Below are 18,748 nucleotides of genomic sequence, written 5' to 3' on the forward strand. Positions count from 1 at the left end.
GTCTGCCCTCGAGCCGATAGCAATCTTTTTTTGTATTTTATGTTTTGTAGAAAAACCGCGCGATACTGTTTATAAGCACCGCGGCTGCTCCTTGTGGCTTGTTTCTGAGTGATGAATGAATGAACGCGTTAACTGCACTAAACAAACTATATACATATGTACAGAGCTATCGACCCGGGGGCACACGCCCTCTCCAAAGCTTGCTCCTTCATCAAGCATTCAGAAAAGGCCAACTTGGGCTTCTGCATTATTCACGGCCACCCTACATAGCTCGGATCGTGGTTCGGAGCTGTGCCCACTCGACCACGAATATGATCAAACTGTTACGGGTAGTTGGGGAATTTCTACTTGCAATGATTAATGTAGTGCGTGACAGCATGTCGAAGCGGCAAAGAGGCAAAAATTTTTTGTGTGCCCCCGAGCCGATACCAATCTTTTTGGTATTTTATGTTTTGTAGAAAAACCGCGCGATACTGTTTATAGGCACCGCGGCTGCTCCTTGTGCCTTGTTTGAGTGATGAATGAATGAACGCGTTAACTGCACTAAACAAACTATATGTATATGTACAGAGCTATCGACCCGGGGGCACACGCCCTCTCCAAAGCTTGCTCCTTCATCAAGCATTCAGAAAAGGCCAACTTGGGCTTCCGCATTATTCACGGCCACCCTACATAGCTCGGATCGTGGTTCGGAGCTGTGCCCACTCGACCACGAATATGATCAAACTGTTACGGGTAGTTGGGGAATTTCTACTTGCAATGATTAATGTAGTGCGTGACAGCATGTCGAAGCGGCAAAGAGGCAAAAAATTTTTTTGTGCCCCCGAGCCGATAGCAATCTTTTTTTGTATTTTATGTTTTGTAGAAAATCCGCGCGATACTGTTTATAAGCACCGCGGCTGCTCCTTGTGCTTTGTTTCTGAGTGATGAATGAATGAACGAGTTAACTGCACTAAACAAACTATATACATATGTACAGAGCTATCGACCCGGGGGCACACCCCCTCTCCAAAGCTTGCTCCTTCATCAAGCATTCAGAAAAGGCCAACTTGGGCTACCCCAGTATTCACGGCCACCCTACATAGCTCGGATCGTGGTTCGGAGCTGTGCCCACACGACCACGAATCCGATCAAACTGTTAAGGGTAGTTGGGGAATTTCTACTTGCAATGATTAATGTAGTGCGTGACAGCATGTCGAAGCGGCAAAAAGGCAAAAAATTTTTGTGTGCCCCCGAGCCGATAGCAATCTTTTTTTGTATTTTGTTTTGTATAAAAACCGCGCGATACTGTTTATAAGCACCGCGGCTGCTCCTTGTGCCTTGTTTCTGAGTGATGAATGAATGAACGCGTTAACTGCACTAAACAAACTATATACATATGTACAGAGCTATCGACCCGGGGGCACACGCCCTCTCCAAAGCTTGCTCCTTCATCAAGCAGTCAGAAAAGGCCAACTTGGGCTTCCGCATTATTCACGGCCACCCTACATACCTCGGATCGTGGTTCGGAGCTGTGCCCACACGACCAAGAATCCGATCAAACTGTTAAGGGTAGTTGGGGAATTTCTACTTGCAATGATTAATGTAGTGCGTGACAGCATGTCGAAGCGGCAAAGAGGCAAAAAATTTTTGTGTGCCCCCGAGCCGATAGTAATCTTTTTTCGTATTTTATGTTTTGTATAAAAACCGCGCGATACTGTTTATAAGCACCGCGGCTCCTCCTTGTGCCTTGTTTCTGAGTGATGAATGAATGAACGCGTTAACTGCACTAAACAAACTATATACATATGTACAGAGCTATCGACCCGGGGGCACACCCCCTCTCCAAAGCTTGCTCCTTCATCAAGCATTCAGAAAAGGCCAACTTGGGCTTCCGCATTATTCACGGCCACCCTACATAGCTCGGATCGTGGTTCGGAGCTGTGCCCACACGACCACGAATCCGATCAAACTGTTAAGGGTAGTTGGGGAATTTCTACTTGCAATGATTAATGTAGTGCGTGACAGCATGTCGAAGCGGCAAAGAGGCAAAAATTTTTTGTGTGCCCCCGAGCCGATACCAATCTTTTTGGTATTTTATGTTTTGTAGAAAAACCGCGCGATACTGTTTATAGGCACCGCGGCTGCTCCTTGTGCTTTGTTTCTGAGTGATGAATGAATGAACGCGTTAACTGCACTAAACAAACTATATGTATATGTACAGAGCTATCGACCCGGGGGCACACGCCCTCTCCAAAGCTTGCTCCTTCATCAAGCATTCAGAAAAGGCCAACTTGGGCTTCCGCATTATTCACGGCCACCCTACATAGCTCGGATCGTGGTTCGGAGCTGTGCCCACTCGACCACGAATATGATCAAACTGTTACGGGTAGTTGGGGAATTTCTACTTGCAATGATTAATGTAGTGCGTGACAGCATGTCGAAGCGGCAAAGAGGCAAAAAATTTTTTTTGTGCCCCCGAGCCGATAGCAATCTTTTTTTGTATTTTATGTTTTGTAGAAAAACCGCGCGATACTGTTTATAAGCACCGCGGCTGCTCCTTGTGCTTTGTTTCTGAGTGATGAATGAATGAACGAGTTAACTGCACTAAACAAACTATATACATATGTACAGAGCTATCGACCCGGGGGCACACCCCCTCTCCAAAGCTTGCTCCTTCATCAAGCATTCAGAAAAGGCCAACTTGGGCTACCCCAGTATTCACGGCCACCCTACATAGCTCGGATCGTGGTTCGGAGCTGTGCCCACTCGACCACGAATCCGATCAAACTGTTAAGGGTAGTTGGGGAATTTCTACTTGCAATGATTAATGTAGTGCGTGACAGCATGTCGAAGCGGCAAAGAGGCAAAAAATTTTTGTGTGCCCCCGAGCCGATGGTAATCTTTTTTTGTATTTTATGTTTTGTAGAAAAACCGCGCGATACTGTTTAGAAGCACCGAGGCTGCTCCTTGTGCCTTGTTTCTGAGTGATGAATGAATGAACGCGTTAACTGCACTAAACAAACTATATACATATGTACAGAGCTATCGACCCGGGGGCACACCCCCTCTCCAAAGCTTGCTCCTTCATCAAGCATTCAGAAAAGGCCAACTTGGGCTTCCGCATTATTCACGGCCACCCTACATAGCTCGGATCGTGCTTCGGAGCTGTGCCCACTCGACCACGAATATGATCAAACTGTTACGGGTAGTTGGGGAATTTCTACTTGCAATGATTAATGTAGTGCGTGACAGCATGTCGAAGCGGCAAAGAGGCAAAAAATTTTTGTGTGCCCCCGAGCCGATAGCAATCTTTTTTTGTATTTTATGTTTTGTAGAAAAAACGCGCGATACTGTTTATAAGCACCGCGGCTGCTCCTTGTGCCTTGTTTCTGAGTGATGAATGAATGAACGAGTTAACTGCACTAAACAAACTATATACATATGTACAGAGCTATCGACCCGGGGGCACACCCCCTCTCCAAAGCTTGCTCCTTCATCAAGCATTCAGAAAAGGCCAACTTGGGCTCCGCATTATTCACGGCCACCCTACATAGCTCGGATCGTGGTTCGGAGCTGTGCCCACTCGACCACGAATACGATCAAACTGTTAAGGGTAGTTAGGGATTTTCTGCTTTGTTGCTCGGTCAGACTTGTTCTGCATCATCGGTTTCCTCTCTCCATTCACGCCTTTTTAACAAATCGAACCTTCAGTGTGCGTGTCCACGGAAAGCCCTTTAGTAACTTCTTTTCCAATAGAGGAGTGCCCTAGGGCTCCGTTATCGCCCCCACATTATTCAGTGTGGCTTTTATTAGTCGTGTTCAAGCCCTAGAAACCAGCCTTTCTATCCGTGTGCTTGCGTACGCCGATGATATTGCCTTATGGTTCTGTCACCCAGATGCGTCTATCCATCAGTCGGTCCTGCAACACGCGCTGGATGTCTTGACATGTTGCCTCCCACATGTGGGTCTAACCCTCTCGCCTACTAAATCATGTTTCATTCAAAATTGGGAACAAAGCCGGGTTACGCAAAGCTCCCCCTTTGAATTTTACGATAGGTAGTTATCCGATTGCTCAGGTAGAAACTGTTCGTATTCTTGGCCTTCTCCTTCATACATCTGGGAATGCCACTCCATGGCTGATAGCCACACGTAAATCTGCTCACGCTACTATTGGTCTGATTCGTCGCTTAGCTATGCGATCTGGTGGCGCTTAGCTATGCGATCTGGTGGCGCTTAGCTATGCGATCTGGTGGCGCTTAGCTATGCGATCTGGTGGTAAAGACGGCAGCGGGAGTAGAAGAAGTCGCAGCGGGGAGGCGAAGGCCATGGGCTGAGGCAATGGTTTCGATTGGTTTGGTTTATGGGGTTTAACGTCCCAAAGCGGCTCAGGCTATCCAGAGCGCCGTAGTGGAGGGCTCTGAAAACTTCGACCACCTGGAGTTCTTAAACGGGCGCTGAGGCAATGACAGGAAATGTGGCCAACGAGTGAGCAGTGAAAGCGGATGGTTCTGTCCATCTAGTAACGTTGGTTCTGTCGAGGGCTGTGCGCCGGATTGCAGTAATGCGGAGAAGAGCAGCCGGTGTGGTTTCTTTCTCTGTAGAAGGGAAAAGGAGGACAGAAAAAGAAAAGAAAGGAGGAAAGAAAGAAAGAAACAAAGAAAGAAAGGAAGGAAGAAAGAAAGAGAGAGGGAAAGCAAGAGAGAAAGAAAGAGAGAAAGAAAGAAACAAATGAAGAAAGAAAGAGAGAAAGAAAGAGAGGAAGAAAGATAGAAAGAAAGAAAGAAGGAAGGAAAGAAAGAAGGAAAGAAAGAAAAGAAGACGGGAAAGAAAGAAAGGAAGAAAGAAAGAAAGAAAGAAAGAAAGAAAGAAAGAGAGAAAGAAAGGAAGGAAGAGAGGAAGGAAGAAAGAAAAAAATAAAGAAAGTAAGAAAGAAAGAAAGAAAGAAAGAAAGAAAGAAAGAAAGAAAGAAAGAAAGAAAGAAAGAAAGAAGGAAAGAAAAAGAGCTGAGAGCAGGGCTGGCGTACGGCTTCGCTGCCGATGGAACATTGCCGGAAAAAGACCAAAGTTGACAATTTCTTTCATCATTAGCCTGACTACGCCCACTACAGAGCAAAGGCATCTCCTGTGTCTGGAAGCCGTTAAAGAAGGGTGGTTACGACAAAAACGGTCTGGAATGTGGCCACTATGGAACGAAGAGGGTATGGCGAGAGCCTAGGATTGCCTCACCGGAGAGTGGTTAGCGAGGAAGTAGTATGGTCTATCTGTGGCAGCTGCCGCGAAAAGCGTCACCCAAGGAGACGGTCATCGATGGCGCCCCGCGCCTAGAACGGGGGACTGTAGAATAGAGCTAGCATGTCTGGAAAAATAAACTGGTGCATTTGGAAAACTAGAAGAGCTTCTAGAACTATGCCGATGTGAAGTAGTTTCCATATTCTATACTTCAACTTACCGTAAAATTATCACCATCAACCTGACTGTGCCCATTGCAGTGCAAAGGCCTCTCAATGTCCCTCTAATTAGCCCTACGCTTTTCGCCAGCTGCAACTGTGATGGACCAGTTTCTTAAAATGGCCCTGGGTCCACACTGGGCATGAGGAGATTGATGCACAGATTGAAGTCGACAGCCACATTATGTGGCCATGTCTCTCCTTTGCGACACGACGCCAGGATGGTGTGGTCTGCCGCTTCTAGGGATAATCACTGAAGTCGACAGCCACATTATGTGGCCATGTCTCTCCTTTGCGACACGACGCCAGGATGGTGTAGTCTGCCGCTTCTAGGGATAATCACTGACTGGGTTTGTGCTGGCCCTGGTGTACGCGCACTATTCGTCACACAACCACCATAGACGCGCAAACTTCTTAATCTCATCCGCCCGCCGAACTTTCACCCGCCCCCTGCTACGCTTGCCTTCTCTTGGAATCCACTCCATTACCCTTAAAGACGAGCGGTTATCCTGCCTTCGAATTACATGCCCTGCCCACGCCCATTTCTTCCTCTTGATTTCCACTAGGATGTCATTAACCCACGTTTGTTCCCTCACCCACTCCGCCCTCTTCCGATCTCTTAACGTTACACCTGTCATTTTTCTTTCCATAGCTCGCTGAGTTGTCCTTAACTTAAGCTGAACTTTTTTCGCTAGCCTTCACGTTTCTAACCCGTGGGTGAATCCCGATAAGACGCAGCTGTTGTATGTTGTTTTTCTTGCATCACGACGCCGTAAAAAGCGTTGACGTCGGGCGATTCTTGTGACTGTGTCGGTGAGGAAACGCACGATGGTAAGAACAAAGGTGCAGGAGCGCCCACGTGGCCATGAAAAACTGAGAACTGGTCACTGAGAAATGGTGGCAGAGTAGCTGTCTCACTTCTCGGTGTACACCTCATCCGCGCCGTGAGTGATGGGATGAAAAAGGGAGCGATGGAAAGAGGGTCCGTAGTGGATGGTTCCGTAATAATACCGATCGCCTGTGGATCATTCACGCGCACGACATCGCACAGCACACGGGCACCTTTTTCGATTCGCCTCGATTGAAACGCGGCTGTGATTGAATCCGGGTCATCCGGCTCACTAGCCGCTTGCGCTTAGGGAATGTTATGAGAAAAGCACGTTATCTGTCGCGCGCAGCCATTCGCTCGTCTTCGCTCGGTGACACACAGCGTGCACGTTGTTTCAATTTTTTTTTTTGTACAACTGTGACGGAGCCTGTGTATTACTAAAACTCTAACCGCATTTTTGTAACCGCAGTGACACCGCCCAGAAAAAGTAAATGCGATCCAGCCAATGGATCGCATCTGCGCAGGATATTGTTTTATCGCATCTGACCATTTCATTTATACAAAACGTGTTATGACCACTCTTTACACTCGATTTTCATCGCTACGTTCAAGCTGATCAAATTACCAGAGTTGGTACTGTTTTGGCAAGTACGTCAAGACACTTCAGTAAAACGGCGAGTTGAGCGAGTTGGTAGTACATACTTGAAGAAAAAAAGAGCGCAGCAACAGGGACAAGAGCGAACCCCGTCCCGCCTGCCCCGGCTTCTCTCTTGTCCCTGTTGCCGCGCTCTTTTTTTCTTCACGTCAATCCGCCTCGGTCTTGTGTCGCTTCCGTCATCATCATCAGCCTGACTACGCCCACTGCAGGGCAAAGACCTCTCCCATGCCTCTCCCATTAACCCTGTCCTTTGCCAGTTGCGGCCACCGTATCCCCGCAAACTTTTTTGAAACTGAAATTGAAAGTTTATTTTCTCCACACACATTACAGTGGAAAAAGGGACTTCTTAATCTCATCAGCCCGCGTAAGTTTCTGCCGCCCCCTGCTACGCTAGCCTTCTCTTGGAATCCACTCCGTTGCCTTTAAGGATCAGCGGATATCTTGCCTTCGCATTACATGCCCCGCCCAAGCCCATTTCTTCCTCTTGATTTCAACTAGGATGTCATTAAGCTATCACTAAGCCAAGCTACACATATACGGTTTTCGAGGCGTCTTTCTTCAGTTAATCCGATCTTACTTAACCATCCGTTGTCAGCAGGTCAAGATTGACAATCAGCTTTCCGATATACAGGCTCTACGAGCTGGTGTCCCTCAAGGCAGCATATTGGGTCCACTGCTATTTACCCTTGACATAAATGATAGATAACAAATGCACATTTATAATGTATGCTGATGACATCAGCCTATTTTTTAAATCAGCTAATGCATATTATCTCTTTGGGCAGGCGAATAAGTGTCTGCTTTCCCTCCATGAATGGACTGCTATTAACTCCTTAGAAATTAATACCAAAAAAAACCAAGGCAATGCTTTTCCGTCCCAGAAATAGAATCACTGATTTTCTGGGATTTTCATTGTGGCTAGGTTCGGCAAAAATTGAGCTTGTCTCGGAATTTAAAAGCCTTGGAGTGTATTTCAATTAATATTTATCATGGAATAAGCATATAGGTACTACGATTAACAAAATAGCTAAGGTAGTGGGCATTCTTTCTAGGCTTCGGTATTGTTTACCACAATGTGTAAAAAAAACTATCTTTCAGTCCCTATTTTCTTCTGTTATAGGTTACCGCTTTTTGGTTTGGGGGACCACCACCTTTTCGAATGTTAGCAAGCTTCATAGATTGCAAAAACGAGCCCTTGGAATGATCGTCAACGTTTCTCGAGACGCATCAACAGAAGCGTTTTCTTCGTAAATTGAATATAATTCCTATCCCGCAGCAATACAAACAAACCTTATTAAGGCGCTACAGGACTACAGCCATAAATACAGCTATCTTCTTCAAGGAACTGTACAGGCTTGAACGCAAGTCTCACAATTACAGCACGCGTACAAAAAATCATTTCATCATTCCGAAATCCCGAACAAATTACGGACGGCAGAGCATTAATTACACCTGGCCTCTTCTTCTAAACACAATTGATTAAGTACAGTGTGCAGAGAACGTTATTTTTACCTCAGTGAAAGTGTGTATTTCTGAAAAAAATTTTTCCACACTGCGTGTATGTTTTTTCTTGTTTGCCGCAATTCTACGTCCCCTTTCCTACAGTCTTTGGTTAAACATTATGTGAAAGTGCCATTTCGTCCTGTTGTTTCTGTTAAAAATATATTTCATAGTATAGCTAACTCTTACGCCGAAGTTATCAAGTTTTTGTAACAGGCTTTTTAGCTGCGCCCCTAGCATCTTTGCGATCTTGAAATAAAGATTACTTGACTTGACTTCGTCGATGCGAGCGATGTTTAAAGGAGAGATTTGGCTGCATATCAGAAAAATGAACCATTGCCTTTAATATTCGCACAACAGTACCTTAAAATTTTCCACATTTTAAAATTTTGTCTGAGAATGTTCGACATATAGTGAGGCAAAGCCGAAATGAATTTTTCTCCGCAAACGTACATCCACCAAAATTTTCTCCGTTACTGTCCTTTATGAAGTTCAATGATTAAATAATTAATTAACTACGAATAATCAATTAACTGTTTATTTTTACTTCATGGACAAAATTATATTGTGAACTTGAAAGACGTCAGTATGGAGGGTGAGCTCGATTTTCAAATTTTCTTAATCGGCAATATGTTCGAATATCGAATGTCAGCAGAACTCTTTCCAAAGTTCATTGAGCTGACTTTTCCACGCTGAAAATTTTTAAAATGGTCTCGATGCAATTTCTAATACTGCAAATGCAGACGCGGTTTGTGCATTTCATCACATAGTAATATTTAACGTGATTTCGGAGATGATACTGCACGCAACGACATCATTTTTTTAGATAACCAGAGCGGGAAAGTCAACTCGACAAGCTTTAAATTGCGGAATTTTAAAAACGATATTTCGAACCACACTGCCGATAAAAAAAAATTGTAAAAACTGGGCTCACCTTCAGTCCTGACGGTCCTCAAGTTCGTTTATTTAATATGGCGCCATGAAGTCAAAGATAAAAATTTGCATAGTTAATTTTAGTTCACTAAACGTCTAATTATTGAGCTCTTTTACATACATGGCGTCCGCTTGCTGTACAATTCGCCTGCACAGAGTGCACTGGGGTTCTTCTGACAGCCTTTAAAATAAAAATCTGTAAACGATTAGGAAATAACTCTAAAAATAGCAAAAATATTTATTAATATGTTAATATTCTATGTATTTCCGCATATAGCGCAAATCTTTGCTCTAATGCACAGCCCCCCCTTCAAGTTCACCCTCAGCGGTTTCGAAACAGCGATTTCGGCCTAGAAGCATCTCAATGTCTGAGTTAAAAGTTAACACACACTAAGGAGACATCACAGACAACTTGTTCGCCGTTATTTTGAGCGTAAATGATACAGGAAGAAAGATGCTATATACAGCAAAGTATTTCAGCTGCAGTCTTGCGTATAAAGAGAATTTTAAAAAAGCGGACACTCCACACACTACAGTCCAGCACCGAAGGGAACGATTGCTTTTTATGGTGTAGTTTTCCGCTCTCACGAAACGTCTCCTTCATGCCGCTCGGTGGTGCCGACTAAAGCGAAGTAGGGATGTTGTGCGTTATGAGAAAAGAATTACACCTACATATTATAATGTGTTAAACAGCTTTTGAACTCCCCTTCATAATGGCTCGGTGATTGAAGATAGGCGAAATAAGTAAACGAACATGACAAGACCACACACCCTTCCGACCATACACAGGGTGTTTTACCTAAGACTTTACACAATTTTTAAAAATAGGCTTTTTCAGTCAATTGAGCGCTTTTTTCGGCATAGCATTGTTAGTGTTGCAGAACACCAGCATATAGCTAAAGACGTGCTAACCAGCCAGATGGTTAACTAATATTCAATAGTCGACTTTTTAACTATTATCGTTAAGATTCTTAATTACTGAGAGGCGCGTAGCCCAATGTAAGTAATATATCCATGTCACTTTTTAGAATTTCGAAAATCCGGTTATCCTCGGCGCTGTGGCCCCACAAACTTCGGCTATTCCGACGAGTTACGTGCACTGGAGAGGTTGCTCTGCCTGCAAGCTCCTCGAAAGCGCGTGAATTTTGCCGCGATGTAGCCAGGATTTTGTTGGCTCACAGCACCGATGGTAACCAAGTTTTCGAAATTATAACAACTGATATCGATAATACTTACGGTGGGCTACACGCCGCTCAAAAAATAAGAAGTCTAACAACAACAGTTAAAAAGTGATGCATTGAATATTAGCTAACCGTCCTACTAGTTTCCGCAAGCGGACTTGTCTGCGTCTGTGCGAAAGGTTGGCAAGCTTCTTGAGGCGTTCCCCTCCCTTGTTCACGCGCAGTACCAGTTGTACAGGGTGTGCCACCTATGATTTTTCATAATTTTTAAATATATGCTTTTGGGGTTATAACAGCGTTTTTTTTTTCGGGAACACTGTCAGTGCTGTAGTAGATAAGAATAGAGCTGAGGCATGCGCTAAGACAGACCCTTGTTCACGCGCAGAACCAGTTATACAGGGTGTCCCACCTATGATTTTACACAATTTTTAAAGCATGTCTCAGCTCTATTCTGATCTAATACACCGTGACAGTGTTATGCCGAAAAACAGCGCTCTTATAAGCTCAAGAGCCTATATTTAAAAATCGTGAAAAATCATAGGTGTGACATTGTGTAAAATCATAGGTGTGACACCCTGCATAACTTGTACTGCGCGTGAACAAGGGAGGGCAAAGCCTCAGGAAGCTTGCCAACCTTTCGCACAGACGAAGACCAGTCCGTTTGCCGAAACGTCGACAAACGCACCAGCAGTATTCGATAGGCAAACTAGAACGCATTCAAAACTTAGCAGTACGCTTTGTATATTCAAACTTTTCACAAGGCATATCAACAATCTCAGTGGTGCACCAAATGCAAGTCGTGGACGGGCTTTCAGTTCGTAACGGGGATACACAGGCTATGGAGGAAGTAGCGATAGCCCTAGCCGCAACGCCCTCCGCATCTAAATACATAGTTACAGACTCCCAGGCGGCTTATAGAAACTATATGCGTGGCAGAATCGCGCCGCTAGCCTGCAAAATTCTTAGTCAATGTAGGACTTCAGCTGAGCGGAAGGAATTAATATGGGTACCAGGTCACCAGGGAGTTGAAGGAAACGAGCGCGCACACGCTTCGGTCCGAGCTTTTCTTCCCCGGAATCCTTCTACGTCCTCCCTTACTGATTCAGGCTCCCCCTCTTCATTAACAACATATTCAGAAATATTGCAACATTTTCGCCTTAAGCAGACACTCCCGAGGCCCGCTAAGGGTCTTAGTAAATCAGAAGAGTGTCACCTTCGCAGGCTACAAACTATGTCTTTCAATAATCTAGCTACGCTTCATGCCATTGAGCCCGAGTCCTTTTCGGCACAGTGCAGATTTTGTGGCCAGAAGGCAAACTTGTACCATACGGTATGGGCTTGTCAGCAAAATGACAGCGTTGACATCATACATCAGCCAACGCGGGTGGTGGTGGTGGTGGTGAAAAACTTTAATCAAAGAGAGCTTGAGGGTAAAAAAAAACCCTGCTGCATGGTCGGTATCCTTAGTCCGGGATACCGCATGACGAGGCCCCGTCTCGCGCCCGCTTGACCAGAGCCCTTTGGGACTCCAGTGTGGAGCAGTTGAGGAGGGCAGTCTCCCATGCCTCTAGGGTGGGGGTGGGGGAGGGGGGAAGGTGAGGATTCTCACACCATGTGAAAGATATCGCAGATCTCTCCACAGTGCGGGCAGCGCCCATCTGTGTTCGGATCGAAGTGTTTTGCTATTGCAGGACAGAGAAGGGTTCCTGTCTGCAGGCGCCGCAGAGTTCGCTCCTCCGCCTTACTCAGCCCCTTGGCGGGTGCCGGGTAGAGACGGTGGCTGTCGCAATAATAAATTATAATTTCGCGGAACCGCAGAAGCGGTTTATGAGCTTCTGAGCCATGAGAGCTAGGATGAGGAGCCCGGTGTGTGAGCGCTCGGGCGGCCGCATCAGCGGCCTCATTGCCTCGTAGACCCTGGTGGCCAGGAGCCCAGATCACTTTTGTGCGAGTTGGATCGGCGAGAGCGCGTCTTAGAATTTGCGAGGCCAGAGGTGATATTTCGCCTGCAGGATAATGTTCACAGGCCCGGCGAGAGTCTGTGATAACCGTTTTCGATTTTGGATCGGCGGCAGCGAGAGCTATTGCGACTTCCTCCGCTCGTGTCGCGGAGGAAGTCGCGGAGGAACGCGGGAGGGCTGGGAGGCGGCCCTGTCCAGCTCGGACCTCGAGGAACAGCGAGCCCTCGTCGCCAGAGCACGGGCAGCGGCTCTTGCCAACGGCGACGCGGACTAGGGACCCGATCAGCCTTCCCTTCAACTAAAGCATTGTGGCTTTCAATAAATGTTTTCATCAGACATTCCAGCGTATCTAACCTACTTCACAAAGCAGATCTTCACAACTTGGCACAGCGTAGAACATCAAGACTAAAATTTCTGTTCTTACTTTATCACGGCAATTTGAGCATATCAAGCGAAGCATACTTCCAGGAACAATTTCGTCACTCTTCGAGCACTAACCATGAAAAAGCACTTCATCAACCCAAAAGCCACATTAATGCTCATAAATATTCTTTGTTTATATCGGCTATATCTAGCTGGAACAAACTACCCTCGGCTGCTGTAAACTGCAACTCAGTTGAATCATTAATAGAGCATGTCAATAGCATTGATTCATCAGTAATGGCACCATGATAAAGCTATGATGCTGACTTTCACGTTGTATTTTTTGTAACTATATTTGTTTCCTTGCTGAATCCGTTTTTTTCGTTTCCCCGAATCGGCATCATTACCACCACGATGCCGCTATGATGATGAATTCTTATTTTGTATTATATATGTACCTAACTTGTTCACTTGTATTCTCTCCTTTGTATCCACTCCTGCATGGGCCCGAGAAGGGCCTGCAGTATTTGTAAATATATATATATAAGCGCCCTGAGGCTTTCCCCTCTCTTGTTCTCTTCGTGACTGTCAAGAAACCATCTGCCTACTCTCCCTCTCTCTCTCTGCCTTGCGCTACGCGTATGATCACTGCACTGCACTGCGTACAATCACTGCACTCAAACATTCTATCTCCCTCCCAACACTTGAATCACGCCGCATCATTTCACGCCTTTGCCTACTGCACAGATTTTTCTACCATCCGATATCAAAACACCCCCTGCTGAAACCACCCATCCGAACTTCCAGTCGCCTCAGCCACCCCATAGCCAGCATCAAGAGCCGTACTTTAGCAATGAGCAGTTCCTTTTTTCCTGACGCAATAAACCATTGGAATGCCCTGCCCAACGACATAGTATCATGCAACGACCACAAATCATTTCGCGCGAAACTCACCACTCATTTTCAGAACACGTGAACCGTTTCTTGGCCTTTACTTTTTTTCTGTATCTTCCCTGTGTTTTTCTTGTATTTTTCTATACTTTTTTGGCTTCTCTTATTTATAACCACTTGATACTCTTTATTTTATTTTTGTAGCGTTTGCAGTTGCAGTGTTTCCTTCATTGTCTATGTTTTCATCATGAGTGCATTTACACAAATCAACTTGTAACCCCCTCCTTAAGTAATGCCCTCGGGCCTTTAAGGACGAAATAAATTAAATGAAATGAAAAGAGGAAGAGGAGGAGAAGCTTACACGATGGAGGCGAGAGGGTAGATCTCGAAGAGCACGTAGACGAAGTATGGCAGCCCCGGGTAGAAGCTGATGCAGGCGTTGTACACCTGCGAGCCGAACACCGAGGCCACGATGGGTGTCAGCGCCTCCACGGCGATCCACACCGAGAACACCTGCGCTGCAGAGGGAGGGACACTGAGCGGCCTCTTCCTTCAGTTCAATTCAATTTATTTCGAATCTGTTTTACAGAAAATACAAAACACTTTTTGGACCCGTAGCCAACGGCTAGTTCGGGTCCAAGTGCACAAGATACGTAAAAGCAAATTAAAAAACGGCGGACTTGTACAGAAAAGCGTAAGCGTAGTACAAGATTAAAAGCAAAGCAGTCTAAATAACAGTGGTGGATAACATTCGGTGAGCCAGAAAGGGAAGAAAACAGCTTTGAAAACATGACATGCAAAGAGAATTGCAAAAAGAACTTTCAAGCATCGAGTGCTAGTACAAGCTTAGTACAAGCTTTGTACAAGTTCTAGCGTTAAACGTTTCCATGTTCAGTTTCGAGTTATACGCGGTGTAATACCAAATTCGTATTCCGAATTTCCTAGCACTCGAAAATGGCAAATGTTTTCATAGTTGACTCAAACTGCTATCAAAGGCAGTTGAAAGAATGTGATCCGCACAGATAGGATTCGTCTTATCTTAAGGTATTTTGAACACTTCCAATACTTCTCGGTCCAAACGGTCACCCCAGTCAGTTTTGCTATGGCTTGTTTTCAGAAGTGGTTATGATAAGTTATCATGTGTGCACCGTCGTTTCCTTCGCAGAGGACAACATTCTCATATACGGTAGGCCACTAAAACAGAGGAGGCCAATCTTCGCTTACTCGTTTCGTCGCGGTTCAAGAGCTTGGACGCGTGCGCCTTAATGCCGATCGGTGCCGAAGCCTCCAGGGTGCCAACCACGTAGCCTGCGCAAAAGAGAGGGAGGCATCAGTGGACGACCGCAGAGTCCTCAGAACCTGCAGCGCAAGGAGTCCATGCCCGTCGAAGGCGGCGCCACGTCTCCCACACACACAGGTGGGCCCAGCGTGCACTGGCGCATAATCTGCTCTTTAGGTACTCACCTGGCTCCACGTATCGCAGGGCCGGGTCGGTTTTCTTCCTATGCTTCTTTCTTAGTCCTACCAGATTATTAGTCCTTACCTCCGTGTCAGTGGTACACCTACGGTATCTAGGCGGCGGCTCACTCTTGTGAAGCATTCTGAGTACAAACAACTTTTCTTACCAACATCTGTTGTGGCAATCAAAAGTCCTTGTGGCGCTAAGAAACATAACCGAAAAACTTAAAACCTCAGAAATCTACCTTTCTCGTCGCAGCTGGTATCTGCGAACCATGACGTCAGGTACACAACGATTGCCACGCCACCTATATGGCGCGCAAAGGCAGCAGTGTGCGTGCCAGTAAGTGCAATACATGGGTTTTATGGAAAGCATAGTTGAGGTGAGACAGATACTTTTAAAAGTACCTTCAATACAATAAGGCTGGTAATATATCACCAATAACCCATACCTCTTTTGCCGGCAGCACCGTTGCTGATTGCAGCGCCACTGGCAGAATAGTGGCAGCCTGCCTTTTTAGAACAATTGTAGAGCTATTCACAAAGGAGGGTTAAATCATGGAAGACACGATAACTAGTTGCAAGAACAACAAAATTGGAGGGTACACTTAAACTCCGCCTTAAGGGTATGATGCGATGACTTAAAGGGTTCCTTTAGTGGCCCAGGGCCCTGTACTCCTCCTCTGCCGCCTAGGTTCTGCCTACATGCCCACATACGCGAAATTGGTGATTGTCTACTTGAAACTCATATATCTCTGGGAGACCTCATACCACTCCTGGTGGAGCGGTGCAGCGATGCACCACTGCCCTACCATGGTAGGCGCTGCCATCGGTGGGACTTGATAGACCTAGGTTGCTCTTCGTGAGCAACCTTCAGTGGGCAGGTTATGACGACGACACAAGGTCACATGACCTAGGTGGCGGCTGGCACGCCTGATTTTTGTTCTCAACGTCGGCCACGACGATGACGCTGGATTTTCTGCAGAGCGGAGGAGTTAAAAATTATGGAACCTGAAGCTTCTTCCAGCAGAAATAAGGCTATGTATTGCTCTCAGCCCACGGTGTAGGTATATATCTAGGTGTTGACACTGACCGACCGCCCCGACGGAGAACGCGCACAGATTATGTTCGCCCTCTATTACATGGGCGATGCGGAAAAGTGGCCAAAGCGGCCAATCGTTTGCCAAAAAAAAAAGGCTGTGTTTGTGTTTATTCCGGCCAGAGGGCATCTCAATGCGTGAACGCTTTATGAACGTTAGGTTCTTTGTTTCTACGTTGTGGCGGGCATTATGCACGAACAAGTTCGGTTAAAACTAGGCTTTTGTGTTGCGGTTTGGTACCCCCCGCGCCGATCGTTGCGCAAGGTAGTACCGTAGTGTACGTTTCGTAGACGGTCGTCGCCGGCTATGGGCCCGGTGTTTGTGATGTGTTGGTTGCGGTTGCGGCATTACGAAGCCCACCTTGGTCCAAAAGCCGACTCGCCGCGATCATGGGTAATGCGTCCGTTGTACCCAACTGCAGTTCGGGCTAGAAGACTTACGTTGATCTAATGCCGTTTTTTCAAGTTCCTTCGTTGCATGCTCAACTGGACCTGTTTGGACAGGTTTCAAGACTTTTGACGTTCAAACGAGACTCATGCTATTGAACACCGTCGGGGGGAGGGCTCCGGAAATTTCGACCACCTGGGGTTCTTTAACGGGCACTGACATCGCACAGTGCACGGGCCTCTAGAATTTCGCCTCCATTGAAATTGCGACTGCCGCGACCGGGATTGAATCCGCGTGTTTCAGGTCAGCATCCGAGCACCATAACCACTAGGCCACCCACGGTGGCTTTGCCAGGACCTGTGGCGCAGGGTTATCTCCAGAACAGATAAGGTACGCCAACCGAGAGACCATGCCTGTTAAGTAGTTTTCAGTTCGGCATAAAGTGGATGCATATTTTTGAGAAGTTTCTGCAGTCATCATCCCAGAGACGGATGCAGTGATTGTCAGAACTGCTGCCCCGGTCTGGCCTCCTGGCTACCCAAAAATTGCCCATCAGGCTGGAACTAAATGTCTGTTGTGTCTAATCTTGTGAATATGCGAAATCACATCTCCCATCCAGGCTGTTTGTTCCCTCGCGTTTGTTCCCCGCATTTGCTCCCTCACCTACTCTGCCCGCTTGAGGTCTAAGGCCAAAGCCTTTAATTCCTCATACTCTCGTGACCAAGACGTGTTAGCAAATGTGTCCGCGTTTCGGATGCATGCCTTATATTGGCATATGGCAATCGACAGTTAATCAGGTGCAATCGAAAGACATCTGAACATGATATAAAGGGATTTCATGATTATATCATTGTACTTAATGACTAATTGGTAATTAGTAGTAGTTAAGAAGTGGCATGTGGGACTGCGCACTGCGCCTGTACCTTAACTAACAGTAATTAATTGGTGTACTAGTTAAGGTCACGTTAACTATCACTAACCATACATTAAGTAGTATCACGAAATGTGCAAGTGATGTTTAACTATCATTAACCAACATTAATAGCTAGACTTCGCTAGACGTTTCATAGACATTGTGTCGAACATTCTAGAGTTTTCCATCACTTGACAGGTGAGTGACAGGACATGATGGATGGCAATAGAACAATAGGAAAGACCAGTTAGCCGAATTAACCTTTCTAGTCAGACCACATAAATAAATAAAACCGAGTAGGAAATCGGTCGAGTTGGGGAATCGAACCAGGGTCTCCGGAGTGCGAGACGAGCACGCTAACCACTCCGCCATGCCAGCTGGATGGTTTGGAATGAACAAAGGCGCGTCTAGCTAATACGGTGTCTTCGTTCACTCCCATCTTCCTTCCTTCCCGTTACGGCGAGGTTCAGGTGTCCATCGAGATATGCGAGAGAGATACATTTCAATTTACCGTCGAGCAAGGCGCAGAGCCTAACGGGCGATGGCGTTCTGTGGACTCCCTGGTAGCGTTGCAAGGCGCTGTCGCGTTCCAATCTTAGAGGCGAAGCTTAACATCTTAACCACACATCGTGACACAAGCAACAACACCGCGCTTGGGGCTTTCGCCTCACCGCACTTTAGGTGAACAGAGTGCCCCCTGAATTTTTCTTTCCATAGCTCACTGTGCTGTCCTTAAGTTGAACGGTTTTCGTTAGCCTCCACGTTTCCCTAGGTGAGTACCGGTAAGATGTAGTTTATAAAACTCCCTAACTGACTGCACTGACTCGCGCACTGACTGCACGAAGCTCACTGACTGCACCTATCGCTCCCTTCAATTTTCCCATCAAAAGCAGTGAATTCTAGCCATCGGTAAAAGGAGCCACACATCGGCTGCAGCCACAGCGCTCGCATTCGCACGAGTACGGTGGGCAGCTGTCCTTGCGGAGACGCGACACGGTTTCCCGCATGGTCGACCAAGCGCGCCGCCCGTGGGCGCGCGCGCCCAAGGTTTGCGTGAAATACCGCCCGGAGACGACGAGACGCTACTTCGCCGTTGCACTGTTGAGCAGGGCTAGTGTCAAATGGAGTCCCATTCGTACCGTGAT

The 18,748-nt window shown here is 46.4% G+C and overlaps 1 protein-coding gene across 2 annotated transcripts in view; it reads right to left on the bottom strand.

Annotated features, from left to right (window-relative positions):
* LOC149367320 (proton-coupled folate transporter-like) overlaps positions 1-18,748 on the bottom strand; it is a 101,564-nt gene that overhangs the window by 36,889 nt on the left and 45,927 nt on the right. The window contains exons 4-5 of one of the 2 annotated variants that reach the window (XM_089567092.1): positions 14,970-15,053; positions 14,107-14,258 (exon numbers count right to left, since the gene is read on the bottom strand). In XM_089567092.1, the coding sequence (XP_089423218.1) occupies positions 14,107-14,258; positions 14,970-15,053 (236 nt within the window). Of the gene's footprint in view, positions 1-14,106; positions 14,264-14,969; positions 15,054-18,748 lie in introns of both variants that reach the window. The other variant, XM_089567101.1, reaches the window with a different exon arrangement.

Source organism: Amblyomma mixtum, chromosome 1 (genome assembly GCF_055824585.1).
Source record: "Amblyomma mixtum isolate Tamu chromosome 1, ASM5582458v1, whole genome shotgun sequence".
Lineage (NCBI taxonomy): Eukaryota > Metazoa > Arthropoda > Arachnida > Ixodida > Ixodidae > Amblyomma > Amblyomma mixtum.